Genomic DNA, 20,142 nt, shown 5'->3' with positions numbered 1-20,142 from the left:
TTTGACAGAGAATGTACGTACAATTTTGCTGAATTTCTCTCTTTGCTTAGATTTGCTGATACCTATATCTTTATCTATATATGTTTTTTTGTTGAGAGGGCTAGCAGGGAGAGGGGCAGAGGGAATGAGGGGAAGAGAATCTTAAGCAGACCCCATGCTCAGCACGGAGCCAGATGTAGAACTCGATCCGTCTTCAACGGAGACGAAATCAAGAGTTGGACACTCAACCGACTGAGCCACCCAGGCGCCCCCAGATTTATATTTTAAATCATTTTATTGACTGTGGTAGAATTCGGGATGATGTGTTTGTCTGCTTTCTTTTCATGCTTTTGATCTCCAAGGAATCAGCTACCACAGCTCGATGCCGTATCATGACTAACGTAATGGTGACACTGGGCAGAAACATCAAAGCGATTAGAATTTTGCTTGCTCCAGAGGTGCTCGAAGGGCACACACATATTTTCTACAAAGGAAATTCATTCTCAAAAGAAGAAAAATCAGAAAATACCAAACAAACCAAAAGGATGAAATTTGAAAGCAAACATAATTCCACTACCCAGAGGTAACTAGTTAACCGCTAACCTTCTGATATATCCATATCCCGTTAAATGTATCTTTCAGTAAAATGGGGTACTCGAGTTTTATAACTGAGTCTACACCCCATCATATGTTGTTTAAAAGGCTGACATCGGGAAGCATATTTCTACGTCATTTCTAACAGCTGCGTTCCACCTTACGATTAGTCCTGTTTGTGCAATCAATCCCTTGACGGTCAACAGTTAGGAGGAGTCCAATTTTCAGCGAACGTGAAAAAATTATCCACTAAGAAAACCTCTACTCACATCCTTAATTCTACCCTTAGGATAAATGGCTAGACGTGGAATGGCTGCTGGATCACACATTTTTAAAGTTTCGACGCGTTTTTCAAGTTTTGCAAAGTGCCCTGCAAAAACATTAACTGAAGTACAACCCTGCCCCATCAGCAGCGCACATAAGTAACCCCAAACCGCCGTCCTTTAATAAAGGCCGGACGGCGCAGACGACCACGGGAATTCGGAAAAACCCTAGCCCTGGGAGCAGCAGCAGCAGACCTCACACAGGAGCGGCCACAAGCGGTTAAGGCCTGTCTGCTGCACCGTGCAACGAAGGCGTCTCCTCCGTGGCACCGCCTCCCCCGGCAATGGGGCTACCTGCGTGGGGCTACCTGCGTGGACCAGGGCTGACACCGTATGGAGTGACCGGCACCCACCACCCTGTTCTTAAACGGTCGCTGGCAGTCGTCCGGAGACAGCTCTAAGGCTCCCACCCTGGGGGAGGTGAGAGAAGGACTGGAGACCCGGCCACCCGGGCCACAGGCACCGTGCTGTTCCTCCGACTCCCAGAGCTCTGGCAAGGACGTGGAACCTGCGCACAGAGCCTGGTATCACACCGAACACCTGCTACGTGCGAAGTGCCTTCCTTCTAGTGCCATCGTTCTCCGTCTTACTGAATCTCTCGATGAGGAGCAAGCGGCCCGAACAGGCTCTCGGGCCACAGCCACCAGAAGGTGGTCCAGCTAGACTTCTCTGAAGCTCCATTACCGATATTCTGGTAACACTCAGCAAGGCCACCGAAGTAACTAAACTTTAGTTTTCCGAAGTCAATTACTAAGGAGGGCCGGGCAGCCAGGGCTACGTATCTGTGCATGTTCTGGAGCCACAGAGCCTCCTTTGTTCGTACGCGAGTCTCAAGTTTGCATCTCTCCTTTGTCAGCACGTCGCCCAGCATTCCAGGTAGCCTGACAGGAATGCCTCTGTCGGTGCTCACGAGCGACATCAAAACCGCACCGACCACGGCTTCGCCGCACACGCGTCCAACATTCTAGTGTGTGCTGCGGCCGTAAAGGTTGCGACTGTTCAACCTGGAAAAATGTTTTGCGGCAGATTTTCCAAAACACAATCGCCACCAGGCTTTGCTACGAGACAAAGAGGTGCACCTACCTTTCAACTCCAGCACCTGTGCTATCGTGCTGTCATCGCCGGCGATCAGAAAGGAGAGGGCGAACTGAATGTAGGCCAGCCGGACGTCGTGCACACCCTGGGGGGGCGAAGGAGACCACGTGTCATGTGCAGGAAGCAGGGACTTGGCGGCACGCACGCCCCTCCCGTCCCAATGGCACAGAGGCCTTGGGGCTTGTGCCGTCAGAAGGCTCAAAGTCTAAAACAATGGTCATGTCTCTATGGGAACATGGAACCTTTTCTCTGCTCTTCTCCCTCAATCTTCTGCTCTACTTTTCCTTGTCTTTCAAGCTGTTTGTAAACAGAAAAGAATGGGTAGGGGCACCTGGGTGGCTCAGTCGGTTAAGCGTCTGATTTCAGCTCAGGTCGTGATCTCACAGGTTGTGAGTTCGAGCCCCACGTCAGGCTCTGTGCTGACAGCTTAGAGCCTGGAGCCTGCTTCGAATTCTGCGTCTCCCATCTCTCTCTGCTCCTCCCCAGCTCACACGCTGTCTCTCTCTCAAAAAATAAAGATCAAAAAAAAAAAAATCTTTTTTAATAAAAAAAATCAAAAAAAAAAAAAAAAAGAGAGAAGCATGGGTAAAGTTTGGCTGAGTCCCCTTCCCGGTCATAACGTAAACATTTTGGGTGTCTGGACCACTTTGGTATGGAGCAGGAGATTCCCAGCCTGTCCAGACACCATCTACTTCACTTGCCAATGAAATAATATACGCATTTTTGAAAATCCAGAGCCAATGGAAAGACTGGTTCTGCTTCTGCCGACACCAATGAGGTGCTGTCTGGGTTTTATCAGGTATTATAAATTCACACCAGACACCACGGCCCAGACGCTGCCCTGTTACCAACCCTGCGTGGCCTCCCTGGGACTGACATCTGCACTATTCTGCCGCGACCCAAGACAGAGGGCGTCCCCGAGGAGGCCCACAGGCCATGACCAGTAGCCAACACTTCAGGGGAAGTCGCGGGGGCCATCTGATCAGCTTTCCCTCCCGGTAATTTTAAGACACACGCGTGTCTCCTCATCGGGTTCACACGCCAGTAGTCATGCGGATCGCTCACCGGCTGTACCAGCAGCAGCTCATACGCTGGGATCCTCCACTGCTTCAACTGTCACCTCCTCCCTACTTGAGTTATCCCAAAGGTACCCTAATTGGTTGCCAGGAAATAAGTTAATGCCACGGAGAATTAGTTCCCTGAATGCCCGCAAAGATTAAGAAGTCCGCCTTCCAGATGGTTCCATTCCGTTTAGTAGTGGCAGGGTGGTGGTGGTGGTGGTGGTGGTGGTGGTGGTGGTGGTGGTGGTGAGGAGGAGGAGGAGGAGGAGGAGGAGGAGGAGGAGGAGGAGGAGGAGGAGGAGGAGGAGGAAGAGGCCAGTGTCATTTACTGAGCACTCACTACACCAGACACTAAGTCAAAGGCTGCACATCTGTTACTCCATTTACTCCTCTGAACAACTTGAGGTGGAGACGCCTTCTACACCCATTTTACAGATGAAGAAACAGGCTTTAAAAACTCACTCAAGGACATGCAGCTACTAAGTGAGTACGTACTGGAACTGGAAAACAGGAAATAATTGTACAAACATACTGCCTCGTGCCCGACTTTACGTCTGACTGGACAAGTGCTTTCTTCTCCGAGCTGCCACGGCATTTTCATCTTGCTTTTTCTCAATCTGCAAGGATCGCACTTGGAACCACCTAGGCCTCTACATGAGAACTGAATTAATTCTGTCTTGTTGTGTCGGGTGTCTGTTTCTTGGGGAGAAAAGAAAGGCCATCAGACCCCTACCCTGCAACATCCAGACGGAGGCCTTGCACATTCGCTGTCCTCACTGGGTCTCCACTTCCATCCATGCCCCACGGCATTTCAGCAAGACCCTCTCAGGCCGATCCCGGTTTATTCCAAATACACTAAGCGCTCAAAACTATGCTCCCCATTCCGGGGACGACTCTGTGGGCCTCCTCACAAGACAGAGTTTGGGTACCACGGTCACTAAGGTCTTGAAAGTGAGCTGCTTTTCCTCAGCGTACCTGCAATGCTTTAGTGCCTTCAAAACACAACAATTCAGTGGTGTGCAAACAGCAGTTATATTCAAGACGCCATAATCTCGGGCTGAGAGACCACTCAAAGACGACTAAGATACCGTCCCTGTCCTCAGGAAGCTTAAAGGAGCCACCGCTCCCGAATTATCTAGATGCCTCGTTGAAAGAAACACATCAACTAACTCAAGCACAGTTAACTTGTTATCTCGACCCACGTGTGTCTCGTGTTCCGCAAGAATGCCGGTGAGATGCCAAAACTTGCCTGGTAAGTTTTAGCAGCTACGTGCCGCTAGCTGGCTGGCTGGAAAGGTTCTACAAGTTTGGGGGGTGGGGGGGTGGGGGGGGATGCCCACTTAAGTACTGGGAGTCAGGGCCCTGGAAGGTCGGTTGCAGTTATGTGCCACTCTGGGTCCTTCCATCCTGCTTGTACACAGCAGCTGGACTAGATCCCCTCAAGGGTCCCCCCAGCAATGAATTTCGAACTGATATGGAAGTGGGTCCTCACCTCCTGGCCTCCATCTCGCATATCCCAGCCAGCCCCCAATTTCAGACCCCTGACTGTGAACACACCAAGATCACCCTAGACACAGCGCACACCCCCTCCAAGCAGCCACTGCCCTGCCTCCCGCTCACGCCCCCGACCAGACAGCCCCTCACTGTCCCCTGGGCCATTGCCCTCCGTCCCAGCAAGCTCCATCGGAGGCAAGAGGGCCACATGCCCCATTCCTACTCTCTGACTTCACAGCGTTATTATCCTAGGAAGAAAGCATCCTGGGCTCTTTACGGCTCGTTCCGCAAAACGCTGTCTAAAATAGACCAAAACATATTTGGTAAAACTGCTCTCTGGCAAAGGATTTGAACAGTGCTTTCTTTGGCTGGATGAAAAATAACTCTCTTCACAAAGCTTTAAGAATTCCCTCCAAGATGCTAAAACACACCCATTAAGAAAAAATAGATCTGTAGATCTATCAGCTTCTTCAATAACCGAAGGGCATGAGAAAAAGGTTGGGGGGCGGGGCTTTGAGAAAACTCAAAGCCAGGGAAGAAATTTAAGAAACATACCCACCAAACACAATGGGTGGCCCTTGTCTGGATCCTGATCTGAATCACAAAGCGTAAAGACATTTCTGAGACAGTGGGAAAAACGGAGACCGAACTGGGCATTCACTGATACTAAGAATTGTGAGCAGTATTAGGTGTGGTGATGGTAGTGTGGTTTTTTTTTTTTTTAAAAGCTCATTTTTTGTTAAAGGTACACGCTGAAATTTTTACAGGGAAATGCGGTTCCCGGGTGGGATTTGCGGCACTAGACCGTCCCGAAACAACCAAACATGTGGGAGAGGGGGCAGCGCCTGCAGCTGGAGGACAGGTAGGTGGGGATTCTCTGTGCTGCTCTCTTTTTTAATGTCCCTGACATCCCTATATGGGGAAAAAAAAATTAACGTCTAAAACCATTTCCTAAAACAAAACATTTAAGGTATGCCACAAAGTAAAAACACTCCCATCTTAACGATAATTCTCATTTTACAGACCGAGGAAACGTAAAATAAGTTGCCGAGACCCCGAGGTGAAGCGGGCGCGGCCTACAGCCGGGGTTCAGGCAGGGACGCCCCAGTCGTGTCTTGGTGGGTGGTCTGGGCACTGACATATTTTACTTAGGAGGCTGAGCTAGTTGAGGTCAAGAGAGAGGGAGTGGAAGCAGGGAGGGAATCTGATGGGTAATTACTGACAGGCTGACTGCCAGGTAAGACCAAAGAAGCATGACATCTGCCCTAATGTGCAAACGGCACGCAGATTCTTTTTAGAGATGCATTTAAATGTCGGGAGCCATCACTCAATGAACGGAATTTGTTGACACAGAGTATGTGAATAATTCACGGTACTAAAAAAAGAGAATCCGCGAGACACTAAGACCCGGGATTTTTTTTTTTTTCCCTCAGGGAACACCTTGTTTGTAATTCCAGGAAAACCCTCAACACGGGGCCCAACCTCACCAAGCCATACAAGTTACTTGGTGTTACTATGATTAACCTTCAGTCTATTACCTGGAGGTGCGGAAACTCCGAATCCCTGAAGAGTTAGAGAACGAGGTGCGGAAGTAAATCACGCTCACGTAGCCCTCCACCTGGGCAGACAGGTTGCTGACCGTCGGTCTGCCGTCTGTGCTCGGGATGGGGGTGTGGAGAACGGAGCCCCAGCTGTCGATGGCACAGCCGTGCCAGCAGGGAGGGCTCACACAACTCTTTCCAGCTTCTGAGTCCTCAAACTTGTGCTTTCTCCTCAAGAACCTCTCTCAACCCAAGTGAAACTTCTAGGGCCACCAGGGAACTCTTATTTTTTTTTCATGTTTATGAGAGAGACAGACAGACAGAATGTGAGCGGGGGAGGGGCAGAGAGAGAGGGAGACACAGAATCCGAGGCAGGTACCAGGCTCCGAGCTGTCAGCACAGAGCCCGACGTGGGACTCGAACTCACAAACTGTGAGATCGCAACCTGAGCTGAAGTCAGACGGTTAACCGACTGAGCCACCCAGGTGCCTGGGAACTTTTTTTTTTTTTTTTTTTTTTTAAAAAACACAGCTCTCCTGAGGGGCATGTCCGACTTCGGCTCAGGCCATGACCTCATGGATTGTGAGTTCGAGCCCCACGTTGGGCCCACTGCTGTCAGCACAGAGCCCGCTTCAGTTCCTCTGTCTCCCTCTCTCTCAAAACTAAATAAACATTTAAAAAAAAAAAAACAAAAAAAAAAAACTCTCCTGAAAACCATTCACCCTTCCATTCTCTTTGGCACAGTCCAGCACCTACTCCTTATAAGACGTACAAACAGGAGGCACAAGAAACATTAAAAAGCCGTAAGTATCTTCCTTGATGATGCCACTTCCTAGTTGAAACTTCCAAGGGTTTTCTCCAAAATGGACAGAATAGGATCAGGACCGGGACACCCCACGAGGTACGTGGGAGGTTATTCCGTCTACTCTGTGAAGACGCTCACGAGCTATGTCATCCTCACGAGCCAGGAGGGCACGGCGATGCTGAGCCCCCAGAGAAGCCGTCCTCAGATGTCCCTGTCATCCAGGCTCTGCCGCACATACAGGCCTTCTACTCCGCCCACATGAAGACCAAGGTCGAAGAAAGGACAAGAAACAAACTGCTATGGCCCTCCAGAGAGCAAGGACACACACGGGAGGTACAAGACGCTGGGAGCTCCTCACCTTTGAATCCCTCTTGGTCGCCAGGGTGTACAAGGTCTTTTTATTCAAATCAAAATGGCTGCAGACGTCCCTGGCGGCCTCAGGACCCTGGGTCACCATGGCGGCCATCAGGTTGAGACAGGCTCGAGCCATCCTGTGGGAACATCAGGCACGTGAGGAAGAGCAGAAGCACAAAGCCACGTCACTGCAAAGCCAAGTGCACTCTGGGCTGTGCGGTCTGCTGTCCCCAAATCAGAAAAAGGAAGGAAACAGATGAGTAGGCATGCTTAAAAAAACAAAAACAAAAACAAAAAAACCCAAAACCAAAACTTCACAATCTCCAAATAAAGCTTAAAAACAGAGTCTGAAGAGGATGCAAGAATACAAAATGTGAGACACAAAGAAGATGGCAAGGTCTCTCCCCACTAACTCATCACATAACTGGGAGACCCGCGGCTCATCCCCGCCACCGAGGGCACAGAAGACGTCTTCGGAGAGGGTGTCTCCAAAAGCAAGCTCTCAGCTGCCTTTCGGTTCCCCTGCCCCCCAAAACCCGTGGTTGACTGCATGCCTACCACACCCCAGGCCCCGTTCGAGGTGCTGGAAGACAGCATCTCATACGACACTCAAGGCACCCGCCTACACGCACCTTGCATTCCAGCAAAGGGAAGTGGACAGTCAACAGACGGACCTAGAATGTTACGTCAAATGTCTGGCTGCACGAATAGACCTGCAAATGGATACTTCTGCCTGCCAGCTAAAAGGACAGAAAGTGACAGTAAATGGAGGACAGTGGAGCAAGGCCTCCCTGAGATGACACTTCTGGACCACAGGGTCCTGAAAGAGAGAGGGAGGGAGACTGCGGTGACCACAAAGAGCTGCTAGGGCAGAAGGGCAGGAAACATAAAGAATGTCCAGAGTATTCCCATAACAGCAAAAAGAACAGCAGCACCGGCGTGACAAGGATGAGTGGTAGGAGTCTACGGCATGAGGGGCTGGCCCCAGGGGAAGGAGAGGCAGAGCCAGAGCTTTCCGAGGGAAGGAAAGGTCAAGAGCACTCCCAGAGAGCTGAACGCAGACCGAGCCCACGGCTGGTCTTGTCACATAACAGCGGGCAACTTACCTGTAGCCTGAGGCATACAGGGACTCACAGATGAGCTTCATGTGGCTGTTCAGCAGCTTTTTCACGATATTGGTTCCCACAACATGAAAATGGGAAAGGTCGCTCGCTGTCCGCAATAGTATGGCCTCAAAAACTTGAAATATTAATAGCGTCTGCAAAGACAGAATTAAAATGCTTATGAATCAGCTCATTTCTTGTTTTCCTCTATACATACGCTCCTCCTGTCCTAGCCAGTCATTTAAAACCTTCAACGTGCAGGACGGGCCTGCTCAGGGTCCTGAGCCAAAGGCAGGAAGGTGACAGCTTCACAGGCTGCTCGGCAGACCCTCAGCTCTGGAATTAGTCCTGCTCCCACGGTCCAGCTAAGTGGAGAACTCTTCCCGGCTTATAATTACACAAAATGAAATGAAAAGAGTGATCTCTACTCATGACTGGACCTCCCTGCTCTGGGGATATTCAGGTCGACAGTCTTACAGCAATAACCCTGAGATTTCAACAGGTTCATAAATATCCCGAATTCTGAACCTCTCTGGAATCAGAAGTCTCGACTCAATATGTGTGTGCAATTATGACATGCGGCTTCTACCTATTTCCCTTTTGTCAGAACAAACCAACCATGTCAAGGGGGCGCCTGGCTGGCTCAGTTGGTGGAGCACGCGACTCTTGATCTTGGGGTCACAAGTCTGAGCCCCAGGTTGGGTGCAGAGATTGCTTAAAAACAAACCATGGCAAAACCAAGTGCATTGCGATTAAGGGTCTATGGTCCTTCCCTCTGGTATCACTCACTAACATGAAGTTAGCACTTTCCATTAACATGCTTTAAAAAGTCATGATGCAAAATTGGATGTATTCCTATGACACAGGAACAAAACATAGTCTTCTATAGGAAGGTGATAATGTTCTGGAAATTTCTACCACATTTCTCTCCATCAAGCTCAACACCATAGTGGCGTAAACTTTGTCTTCTCTTCAGCAAGCCAGGTGAGGAATGACATACTTCACTTTCCGGCCGCTTCTCCCCGCTCAGGAGCTGGAAAATCTCTGCACATTCAACCGAAATCTTTATGTACCCTTCCACAACATCATACACGTCTTCCCTCGGTAGCTTCTTGGCAGCAGCGACAAATGCTTCCAAGGCTGAAATAAGAGTAATGTTCAAACGTTAACAGGGACGGTCTCCTTAGCAACAATCACAGCCGCCGCTGCGAGAGGCAGATTTCCAGCATAAGCATCCAGGCGGCTGGAGGTGCCGCTCACCCGGAGGGAGAACACGGCAGCAATGCGGAGACGGGGCCATCCAGAGTTCTGACATGGCCTTTTCTCTATCTCCACCGAGGTAAAGGGGAACAACTTTCAAAGGAAGAGCTTTAGAGCCAAGCCTTCTAGGGGCAGGGATCCTCCCCACCGCTGACATCGATCCACTCCTGGGCACCCTCTGGGTCTAGACCAATCTAACCCCGAAGCTGTACACTCACCTCCATGAAGGGGGTAAAATCAGAGAACGGATAAAGAAAATGTGGCGCAGCTGATCTGTAGCTAAGTGTATATACAAGGAACTATTATTCAGCCAGAAGAGAGAAGGAACTCTGCCTTTTGCAACACGTATGGACCTTTGAGGGCACAGAGTGAAGTGAGTCAGAGAAAGACAAACGCTGTATGTTCTACTTATAGGTGGAACCTAAAAGAGCCAAACTCATACAAACAGAGAGCAGAATGGTGGGCAGGGATTGGGGGGGGGGGTTGGAGAAATGGGGAGATGTCAGTCAAAGGGTACAAACTTTCAGCTATAAAGATGAGTACATTCTGGGGCACCCGGCTGGCTCAGGAGGTAGAGCATGCAACCCTTGATCTGGGGGTGGAGAGTCTGAGCCCCACATTGCGGCCAGAGTTTACTTAAAAGAAAAAAAATAATGAGTAAGATGAGTAAGTTCTGGGGATCTAATGTACAGCATGGTGACTGTAATTAACAGTACTGTAGTATATACTTGAAGCTTACTGTGGTAATCATTTCACAGTATATGTGTGTCATCATCTCACTGTACATCTTTTTAAGTTTTTCTATTTTGAGAGAGAAGGAGAGAGCACGTGCGATGGAGGAGCAGATAAAGAGGGGGAGAGAGAATCCCAAGCAGGCTCCACGCTGTCAGCGCAGAGCCCGACACAGGCTCAATTTCACGAACCGTGAGGTCATGACTTGAGCCAAAACCACGAGTGGGATGTTTAACTGACTGAGCCACCCAGGCACCTGTCATCGTACATCTTAAACTTACATCAGTTATGTCAATCGTGTGTCAATAAAGCTACGTAAAAAGACAACCCAAAAATAACAACAAAAAACCTTTCCTAATGCCTGGATGAAATCAAAACCCCCAACATCTGTCAATTCTACTTCTCTGATCTGTCAGGAGATCGCGTCACAGGAAGCTATGAGAACACATCAAAAGGGAGACAGAATCCAAGAGAGAGACCAGATTCAAACACAAATTCAACACAATCTCATACAACGGATTCACACTTTCACCCACTGACTTCAGCTTCGCCGCATCTTCCAACTACCTCATCTGTACCCACTGCCCGTCAACCCGAGTTTCTTTTAAATTTTTTTTTTTAACGTTTTATTTATTTTTGAGACAGAGACAGAGCATGAACGGGGGAGGGGCAGAGAGAGAGGGAGACACAGAATCGGAAGCAGGCTCCAGGCTCTGAGCCATCAGCCCAGAGCTCGACGCGGGGCTCGAACTCACGGACCGCGAGATCGTGACCTGAGCTGAAGTCAGCCACTTAACCACCTGAGCCACCCAGGCGCCCCTAACCCGAGTTTCCTTCTGAGACCTGTTCAACTGCAGCACCTGAATGCCATGGAGCTGCCTGAGCAAAACCGTGAACACGTACATGAATACAATCTTTCAAATAACTAAGCATGCTCTTTCTTCTGCCAGAATGGTTCCTGTCCCTGTTCCTACCCCAACCTACAACTCCGCTGAAAAGCCACTCCCTCTGGGGAGACCTCTTTGAGCCCCCAGATTAGGTCTGAGGACTGAAGGCCCTATGTACCCCTCCTTTGGAGGACCGGTACTTGGAACTCTTCATATGTAATTATATTGATTGACACCTGCCTTCTCCACCTCACTATTCATGTGCTCCAGAATGGCAAGGCCCAGGTCTGATTTTTTACTCACCATTGTATCTCTAGCACATCACAGCCCCTAGTAAATAACGCAGAAATGAACGAATGACTGAAATGTAGCACTCTGAGCTAAAGCAGGTATCATCTTCAAAGCACTGGCTGGCAGTTGCAGGCATCAAATGTTTAAAAACACAATTTATGGGAGGACAAATTGTTAAGTGGGGCTATCCCGGCCATCAACTTAATAATCTCTTTAACCAGGGAGAAATGCTGTCACTTCTATTTTGACACACTACCAGTGCTCTCACATACTAGCATATTCAATTGTTGGGGCTCCTGGGTGGCTCAGGAGTGGCTCAGTCACTTAAGCGGCCGACTCCGGCTCAGGTCATGATCTCACAGTTAGTGGGTTTGAGCTCCAAGATGGGCTCTGTGCTGACAGCTCGGAGCCTGGAGCCTGTTTCAGATTCTGTGCCTTCCTCTCTTTCTGCCTCTCCCCTGCTCACACTGTTTCTCTGTCCCTCAAAAATAAATAAACACCTTAAATTTCTTTAAAAAATTCAATTGCATTTTTTTCCTCCTAACCTACATACTTTTCCAATGGATTACAAGAGGTTGTGAAGCGTGATCACACTTTTCAGAAAGTGAAATTACAGAATCTGTTCCGTATTGGTCACTAGTCCAGTGACTAGACCAGTTCCATATTGGTCAACTGACCAGTCCCTGGGACGCTTCATGCGGTAGTTTATTACATGTCATCGGATCAGCGTGAGTGTTGGGGGCTCAAAGCTCTTGAAAATAGCGCTGACGGCCACAGAACCAGCAAACTGTCTCAATGAATGGCCCCGAGCTGACTCACAGTTGGGACTCGGCAAGTATACATATATGCTTCTCTGACAATTGCAATAGAGGTTTTAGAGGTTGCTAAGGAATGCCGCCCGGCCAAAGGAGGCGTGCAGTCGCGTAGAACTGTCACGACCGAGCAAGGCGGATTCCACCAGCTGACAGCCCAGGGCAAGACAGTGCAGCGCGCGGCCCTACAGCGGCCCCGGCCGCCCGGGACCCTGGACGCCCGAGCACCGGGGCCACGGTTTCCCGTCTGCAAACCGGAAGGCCCGGCTCTGAGACTCCGGGACCGAACAGTGCACAGAGGAGGGCTGAGCCTGGCACGCGGCCGCGACCCGCCTCGCCCGCACGCGCTCCCCGCCCCGGCCAGCCCCGCACTCACCCGGCTCCGCGCCCTGCGGACCCCGCAGCTCAGCCTTGAAGCGCACGCCCGTGAGCTCTTCGGAGCGGGCCCGCTTGGCTGCGCCCGCGCGGAGAGCCGTGCTGTCCTGGCCGCCCGCGGCCTTCCTCTTGGGAACCCCCATGGCCGAGAGGGGAGGGGCGCGCCGGGATCTACACACCAGGAAACCCGACAAGAGGCCGCGCGGACAGCGGAGTACAACCTCGGCGTGCCAGGTGCCCACACGTGCGCAGGAAGGGGCGGGACCGGCGGAAGGGGCGGGGCCTCAGTGGGAGGTCGGGGCGGGCCTGCGCGACGGGGCCGGCGGGAGGGGCGTGGCCTGTGGCGGGGCGGGGCCTGAACCAGGGCGGGCGGCCGGGAAGCTAGACCCGGTTCGGGGAGGTGCTGCAGGCGCTGAACCCCAAGGTTTCTCCTGTTTCTGTTGTTCACGCTGGCTCGCTCGCTACTTAGGACGAACCGACACCGCCCTGCCACAATGAGGAGGAGCCCTCCTGCCCCCAGCGGCTCTCTCGAGGGTCTTGGCGGGTGGAGCCCTCGGGTTCTCCATTCCCTGGGGGCACGAGCTCCGGTGCTAAGCGGCCGCACAGTCCGATCAGTTCTCGACCTGGGGCGCCCTGACCCTGCCGGTAGAAGAACTCTCTTGTCAAACAACGGGCTTCGATGCTTTCCCTATTTAACGGCCTTCGGGTTGGCCGGGAGGGTGGACGCCCCTGGCTAAATGCCAGGCGGGCTTGAGCGGGAGGTCTTCCTCTGGCACCTGGGCCGAGGGTCGTGCAGGTGCCCTTAACTCTGACCGCACCTTGTCTCACAGCCCGAACCAGACTTGTCTGGTGGGATGTCGCCCCACACTGGCTTCCATCCCAGACTTCCCCAAACTAATGGGAGGACGTGAGCCCTTCTGGCCAAGCAGGTGCGAGGAGAGACGTAACTTCTGTGAAAACCCTTCGTGAACAGTGCAGCGGCTTCCACATCCAAGTTCCCGTCCTTGAAATGGAGCCAGCAGAGCCAGCCCTACCTAATCTTTGGGGCTGTCCTGAGCTGAGAAAGTGATACATTGTGTATGAAAAACTGCTTTGACGGGGGACAAAAAGTTCTGCGTTCTTGCAAGATGTCAATGACTTGAGAGCCGAATTAAACGCTTTGCAGTAAAGTAGAGGTTTAAATGAGTAAGTAAAAACTTAAAGTGGCTCAGAAGTGTGTGGATGGATGCTTCAGACTCAGTCAGCCTAGTGCCATGAGTCACTGATGCCAGATCCCTAACCCCACTCGTTCATGTATCAGGCTTACCAAACTTTCAAGTAGTAAACTTCCAAGTAGGGACATGGCTTTCTATATTAAAGGACTTCATGGAGAGAAAGGGCTTTATTTGTCCCGAAGAACACTCTGCTCTGTTAAAGATAAACACCACTGCCCCCATGACATTCTAAGCTGGTATCCTTTATGGGGCTATTGCACTTGCTGTTTCTTCTGAAACTCTGCCCAGACCTCACATGACTCATACTTTCCTTTCATGTGGGCTCTTCCTATCCATCTTTCACTCCCCTTCTTTTCACCCTCCTCTATTTTCCTTTATTGCCTTTTTTAAAAAGTTTACTTATTTATTTATTTGGAGAGAGAGTGGGCGCCAATGGGAGGAGGGGCAGAGAGAACGGAGAGAGATAATCTCAAGCAAGCTCTGCACTGTCAGCACAGAGCCCAGTGCAGGAGTCGATCTCATGACTGGTGAGATCATGACCTGAGTCAAGATCAAGAGTCAGACACTTAACCAACTGAGACATTCAGGTGCCCCTCAATTTTTAAAAATATACTTCCAAATCCACTCAGGAAGTCTGCACTGATCCTGGTACAAGAGCCATGTTCTCAATAAACATGTGTTATGTCAATGACCAGAATCTTAGACTAGACCACTCAAAATACAAGGTTATTGAACTGACGGCCCTATTCTTTGAACAGCAAAATGTAGCAAAATCCACACCCAACTTAGAGAATAAAATATCAAATGATAATTTCAGGGGTATTATGGAGACTGGTCTACCTACCGTCTTCTCATTACACAGAAATTTTAGAAAATATAGAAAATTTGAGTAACAACAATATATTCATGTTGATAGTTAGTAATAGAACTTTATACCCATGAATAGAGAATATATGTTCTTTTGAAATAACATTGAAAGACATAAAATTGACCATGTTCTAGGCCACAAAAGAGGCCCCCACAAATTTTTTAAAAAATCAACATTTACAGACCATGTTCTCTAGCCACCAAGCAATAATTTAACCTTGATAATAAGAAGATAGTGTTTTTTTTTTTTAAATCCCATAAGGCTGGGAGGGAGAAAAAATCTAAGTAATCCTTGGAAACCATCTGGAAAATCATGAAAGATTTGGAATGCAACAAAAGGAACACTTTATACAGCAAAATCTGCGGGACACAGTTCTTAGAGGAAAATTTATAGCTTAAAATATTTTTGTCAGAAGTCAAGAAAAATTGAAAACAAATGAGCTAATAATACATGTTCAAATGAAGAATTGGAAAAAGTACAACAGAAACAACCCAAAGATAGAAGAAGGGAAAAGAAGCAAAGATGAGGAGAGAAATCAATTACAAAGAGAATTTTAAAAAAAACAAACACTAACCTAAAGAATATCCAGAAACCAAAAGCTATTTGTTTTTGTTTTTTAGATTAAGTAAGCAAAACTGGCAGGATTTTAAATAATAAAGAATATTAGAAACACCTATCCCCAAAACTTTCAAAACTGAAAGAAATGGATACATTTCTAGAAAAAGCAAACGTACCAAAACTGGCACAAAAGGGACCAGAAAATTTGAATAGACCAACAATCATTAAATAAAATGACATGATAATCAAGCCTTTCTCAAGGTACAGATAATTTTTAGGTAAATTCTGCCAATCTTTTAGGAAACAGATAATCTTTATCTTATTCAGTTTGCTCCATAAAACAAGAGAGAAGGAAAGTATCCCAGTGTCTTTTTTGAGGCTAATAGAACTTAAATACAAAACTAGCTAAGGGTAACACAAAGTGAGAAAATGATGGGCTAATCTCACTTGTGGACATACATATGTGTAAATAACATATTAGCCAACCTGAACCAACACTATACTTAAAAAAACAAGGGACACCTGGGTGGCTCAGTCAGTTAAGCATCTGCCTTCTGCTCAGGTCATGATCTCACGGTTTGTGGGTTCGAGCCCTGCTTCAGGCTCCGTGCTGACAGCTCAGAGCCTGGAGTCTGCTTCAGATTCTGTGTCTCCCTCTCTCTCTCTGCCCCTCCCCTGCTCACACTGTCTCTCTGTCTCTCAAAAATGAATAAACATTTTTTTTAATTGAAAAAAAAAAGAAATACAAGGATGGTTTAATATCATGTCTGTCATTAACCACATCAATGGATTAAAGCAGAAAAACAAGTTATTATCTCAATAGATGGGAAAAGGCATATTGTTTTGAAAAAAAAAGGCTTTTTTGAAATCTATTTTTTGAAAAAATCTATGATTTATTAAATTCACATAAAACTAGGAATAGAAAAAACTTGATAAAGGCTCTATGTCCCAAAGCCTGCAGCAATCATCAGGCGTAATGGAAAAACTGTAGACGCACTTGAATTGTGACGGGGGACAATAGGAAAGATAGGGATACCCACTGTTTATGCTACTGTCTATTACTAAAGATCTTGGGTGATGAGATGACGTAAGACAAAAAAGATGAAAGAATGAAAAGAGATAAAACTGTCATCTAGTTAGAATATTCAACAGAGATAGTAACTAGAGTTTCACAAGGTTGTCAGATACGAGGTTAAATTACCAAATCAGTATCGTCACCTCTACTTTAGCAGTAGCTAATTTAAAAATGTAATAGAAAACAAGACACCATTCACGAAGGGGAGTGGGGGAAACCAGTAAATTATCTCAGAATTAAACTAAAAAAGAGTGCACAGCATGTTTAAGGAGAACATTGTAAAAGATTTGACTAAATAAAGAGACATGCTGTGTTTGTAGAAGAAAGTCTTCATGTTGCAAATTTGTCAACTCTTCCTAAATCAAACTATAAAGCCATTGCCATTTCAATCAAAATTAGGAAACTCAAAAAATCATGATGACTTTGTACGGGAAGATAAAGGTCTGTGAATGGCTAAGCCAAAAAGAATAAGGAGATCTTCCTTATCATGTATGAAGACATATGTCAAAGTTTTAATAATCAAATTCTACAGGGAATGGTAGAAGACTAGACAAATAGCCCAGTGGAACAGAATATAGACTCAAAAACAGACCCATGTTACGGCGATATGGGTTAACAACTCTGAAACTGCTTTTCATGTATCCTGGGGTTGAGGAAATCAGTAAATGGATGGGAGAAGATGTGGGCCACGCTTCCCACTACTGGAAAGGAAAGTTACCTATAATCGAGAAGGTTGGGCTAGAATGAACCCTGTAGGACTGGATTAGAGTTAGAGACATCAGTATGATCTCATGTTTAGCTTAATGTAAACAGAGATGGATAGATACTGAAATAAGTATATGGGTGCATTCTACCTGGGTTGGTACATACGCATATATTTTTTAGTTCTGTTCACTGAAGGGGCCGGTAGTAATTAGCATACCCAGTGCCCGGAACTTGGGGTTTAATACCATTATCAAATAAAAGGAACCATGACTCCTTGGAGAAGTGGCTGATTCTAAGGTTGGGACAGAACACACATAAAATAAGCCTAGAGCATCTTGTAGTACCATAAAGTACAAAATGCTGGAGAAAAAAAAAATAGCAAGGGAGAGGGAATATGTCAGAGGGACACAGGAACCAATCGGAAATAATTCCCAATAAAATAATATGAGTGACTAAATAATGAATATAGTATTCGATTATCACCTAAGGTATAAAATAAGTATACGTAAGTCTATATAATATAAAATGATATAAAATGATATAATATAAAATGATATAAAAATGATTGCAAAAATAAATTAATTGGGGAGAAAATCTTCCTTACAAACCAAGTTTCCTTACAAATCTTTCTTATACAAGTAATCCAAATAATATACGTAGATACTCCCTGTTCCAAGAAATGGAAATTCACACTCTCCCTCCTCCTCCACCAGTGTAGACGTACTGAGTAACTTCCAAAGATTAGATTAGGAAAGAGGGAAATTGGTGCTTTATTGTGGAGAAACACGGTAAACACTACCTTAACTGCGTGATCAAGGCTAACGTCACCAGTGATAAGTTCTGTTGCTATCTTGTCCCCTTGCTGTGATATGATGAGAAGGACATCACCTTCGCAGTCTCTTTCCCCAAACCCATAACCCAGCCCTGTCACATGAAAGATGTCAAATAAATCTAAATTGAAGGACAGTCTAAAAAATACATCACCTGTGCTCTTTCAAACTGTCAAAGCCATGCAAAACAAGGAAAGATTTGGAAATTGTCACAGATCGGATGAGATTCAGGAGATACGATAACGAAAGGCACTGTGATACCCTGGGCTGGATCTGGAACAGAGAAAAGACCCTGAGAGAAAAGCTGGTGAACTACAAATAAAGTCGGGAGTTTAGTTAATACCAGTGTACGCATGTGGGTTCTTAGTTTTATCGAACGTATCGTAGAAGTGTGAAAAATACAGATATTAGAGGGAACTGGGTGAGAGTATACAGAATCCTTCTCTTTTCAACTTTTCTGTAAATCGAGAATATTCCAACATAGAAAGTTTATCCAAAACAAAGACCTATGCCTATGCATATATAGCAACTTGGTGCATGGTGACGATGACACCCCTTTTTTGTCACGGGTTGGCCACCAGAACAGAGGTGTGGTGAAAACCACCGCTGAATCTCAGCCAAGTGGGAAGGGAAAGATTCCTATCAGCAGGGTCATCATTGGACGTGTAGATTCAGGCAAGTCCACCACTACTGGCCATCTGATCTACACATGTGGTGGGATCAACCAAAGAATCGTTGAAGAATTGAAAAGGAGGTTGCTGAGATGGGAAAGAGGCCCTTCAAGGTGCCTGGGTCTTGGATAAACTGAAAGCTGAACCTGAGTTGGTATTACCACTGATAGCTCTCCACAGAAACTGGAGACAAGTATTACGTGACCAGCGTTGATGTCCCAGGACACAGAGACTTTATCAAAAACGTGATCGTGGCACATCTCGAGCTGACTGTGGGATTGTTGCTGTGTCAGTGAATTTGAAGCAGTATCTCCAAGAACGGGCAGATCTGAGAGCGTGCCCTCAGGCTTACACACTGGGCGTGATGCAACTAATTGTCCGTGTTAACAAGGTGAATTTCTTCAGCCAGAAGAGGCATGTGGAAATCGCTAAGGAAGTCAGCACCTACATTTAAAAAGTTGGCTATAACCCTGACACGGTAGCCTCGGTGCCAATTTCTGGTTGGAATGGTGACAATGTGCCGGAGGCAAGTGCTAACATGCCTTGGTTCGAGGGGTGGAAAGTCACCCCCAAAGATGGCAATGCCCGTGGAACCACGCTGCCGGAAATTCTGTATTGCGTCTGCCACAACTCATCCAACTGGCAAGCTCTTTTGTCTGCCCCTCCAGGATGTCCACAAAATTGGAGGTGCTGGTACTGTCCCCGTGGACCTAGTGGAGTCTGGTGTTCTCGAACCTGAGATGGTGGTCGGTCACCTTTGCTCCAGTCAACATTACAACTGAAGTCAAGTGCGTTGAAATGTGCCATGAAGCTCTGCCAGGAGCTCTTCCCGGGGACAACAGGGACTTCAATGCCAAGGACGTGTCTGTCAAAAATGTTCATCATGGCAACCTCACTGATGACAGCAAAAATGACCCACCAATCTAAGCAGCTGGTGGTGTGACCCAAGTGACTATCCTGAACCATCGAGGCCAAATCAGTGCTGGCTACACACCTGTGCTGGATGGTCGCGTAGCTCCCACTACTTTGTGAATGTGCTGAGCTGAAGGTGATTGATGGCTGTTCAGGGAAAAAGCTGGAAGATGGCTCCAAAGTCTTGAAATCAGTTGATGCAGCCATTGTTGATATTATTGCTGACAAATGCATGTGTGTTGAGAGCTTCTCTGACTACCCTCCTTTGCGTTATTTTGCTGTTCCTGACATGAGAGAGACGGTGATGTGGGTGCCATCAAAGCAGTGGCCAAGAAGGCTGCCGGAACTGGCAAGGTCACCAAGTCTGCCCAGAACATTCAGAAGGCTAAATGAATACAAACCTGAATACGTACCACCCCTAAATTAATCAGTGACGGGAGAACAGTCTCAGAACTGTTTGTCCCACTTAGCCATTTAAATTTGGTGCTAGGGGTACCTGCGTGGCTCAGTCAGTGAAGCGCCCAATTTTGATAAAAAGCAAGTACCGAGAAAAAACAACATAGGGCAGAAAATAAAGATGGCAGTGTCCAATCTGATTTCAAG

At 47.5% G+C, this 20,142-nt stretch overlaps 1 protein-coding gene and 1 pseudogene across 4 annotated transcripts in view; one reads left to right on the top strand and one right to left on the bottom strand.

Annotated features, from left to right (window-relative positions):
- The window catches only part of URB1 (URB1 ribosome biogenesis homolog), an 84,799-nt gene extending 71,904 nt beyond the window's left edge, over nt 1-12,895 (bottom strand). For all 4 annotated transcript variants that reach the window (XR_006222088.1, XM_042998667.1, XM_042998668.1 and 1 more), the window contains exons 1-5: nt 12,708-12,895; nt 9,350-9,489; nt 8,353-8,504; nt 7,251-7,383; nt 1,980-2,076 (exon numbers count right to left, since the gene is read on the bottom strand). Coding sequence is in view for 3 of the 4 variants with exons in the window: in XM_042998667.1 (XP_042854601.1) it covers nt 1,980-2,076; nt 7,251-7,383; nt 8,353-8,504; nt 9,350-9,489; nt 12,708-12,849 (664 nt within the window). In the remaining variant the exon portion in view is untranslated. The remainder of the gene's footprint in view (nt 1-1,979; nt 2,077-7,250; nt 7,384-8,352; nt 8,505-9,349; nt 9,490-12,707) is intronic.
- Nucleotides 12,848-19,932, top strand: LOC122230625 (annotated as a pseudogene).
- The last annotated feature ends 210 nt before the right edge of the window (nt 19,933-20,142 follow it).

This window comes from Panthera tigris, chromosome C2 (genome assembly GCF_018350195.1).
Source record: "Panthera tigris isolate Pti1 chromosome C2, P.tigris_Pti1_mat1.1, whole genome shotgun sequence".
Taxonomy (NCBI): Eukaryota; Metazoa; Chordata; class Mammalia; order Carnivora; family Felidae; genus Panthera; species Panthera tigris.
Note: the sequence above shows the minus strand (reverse complement) of the source record. Positions and strands in the feature narration are given on the sequence as shown.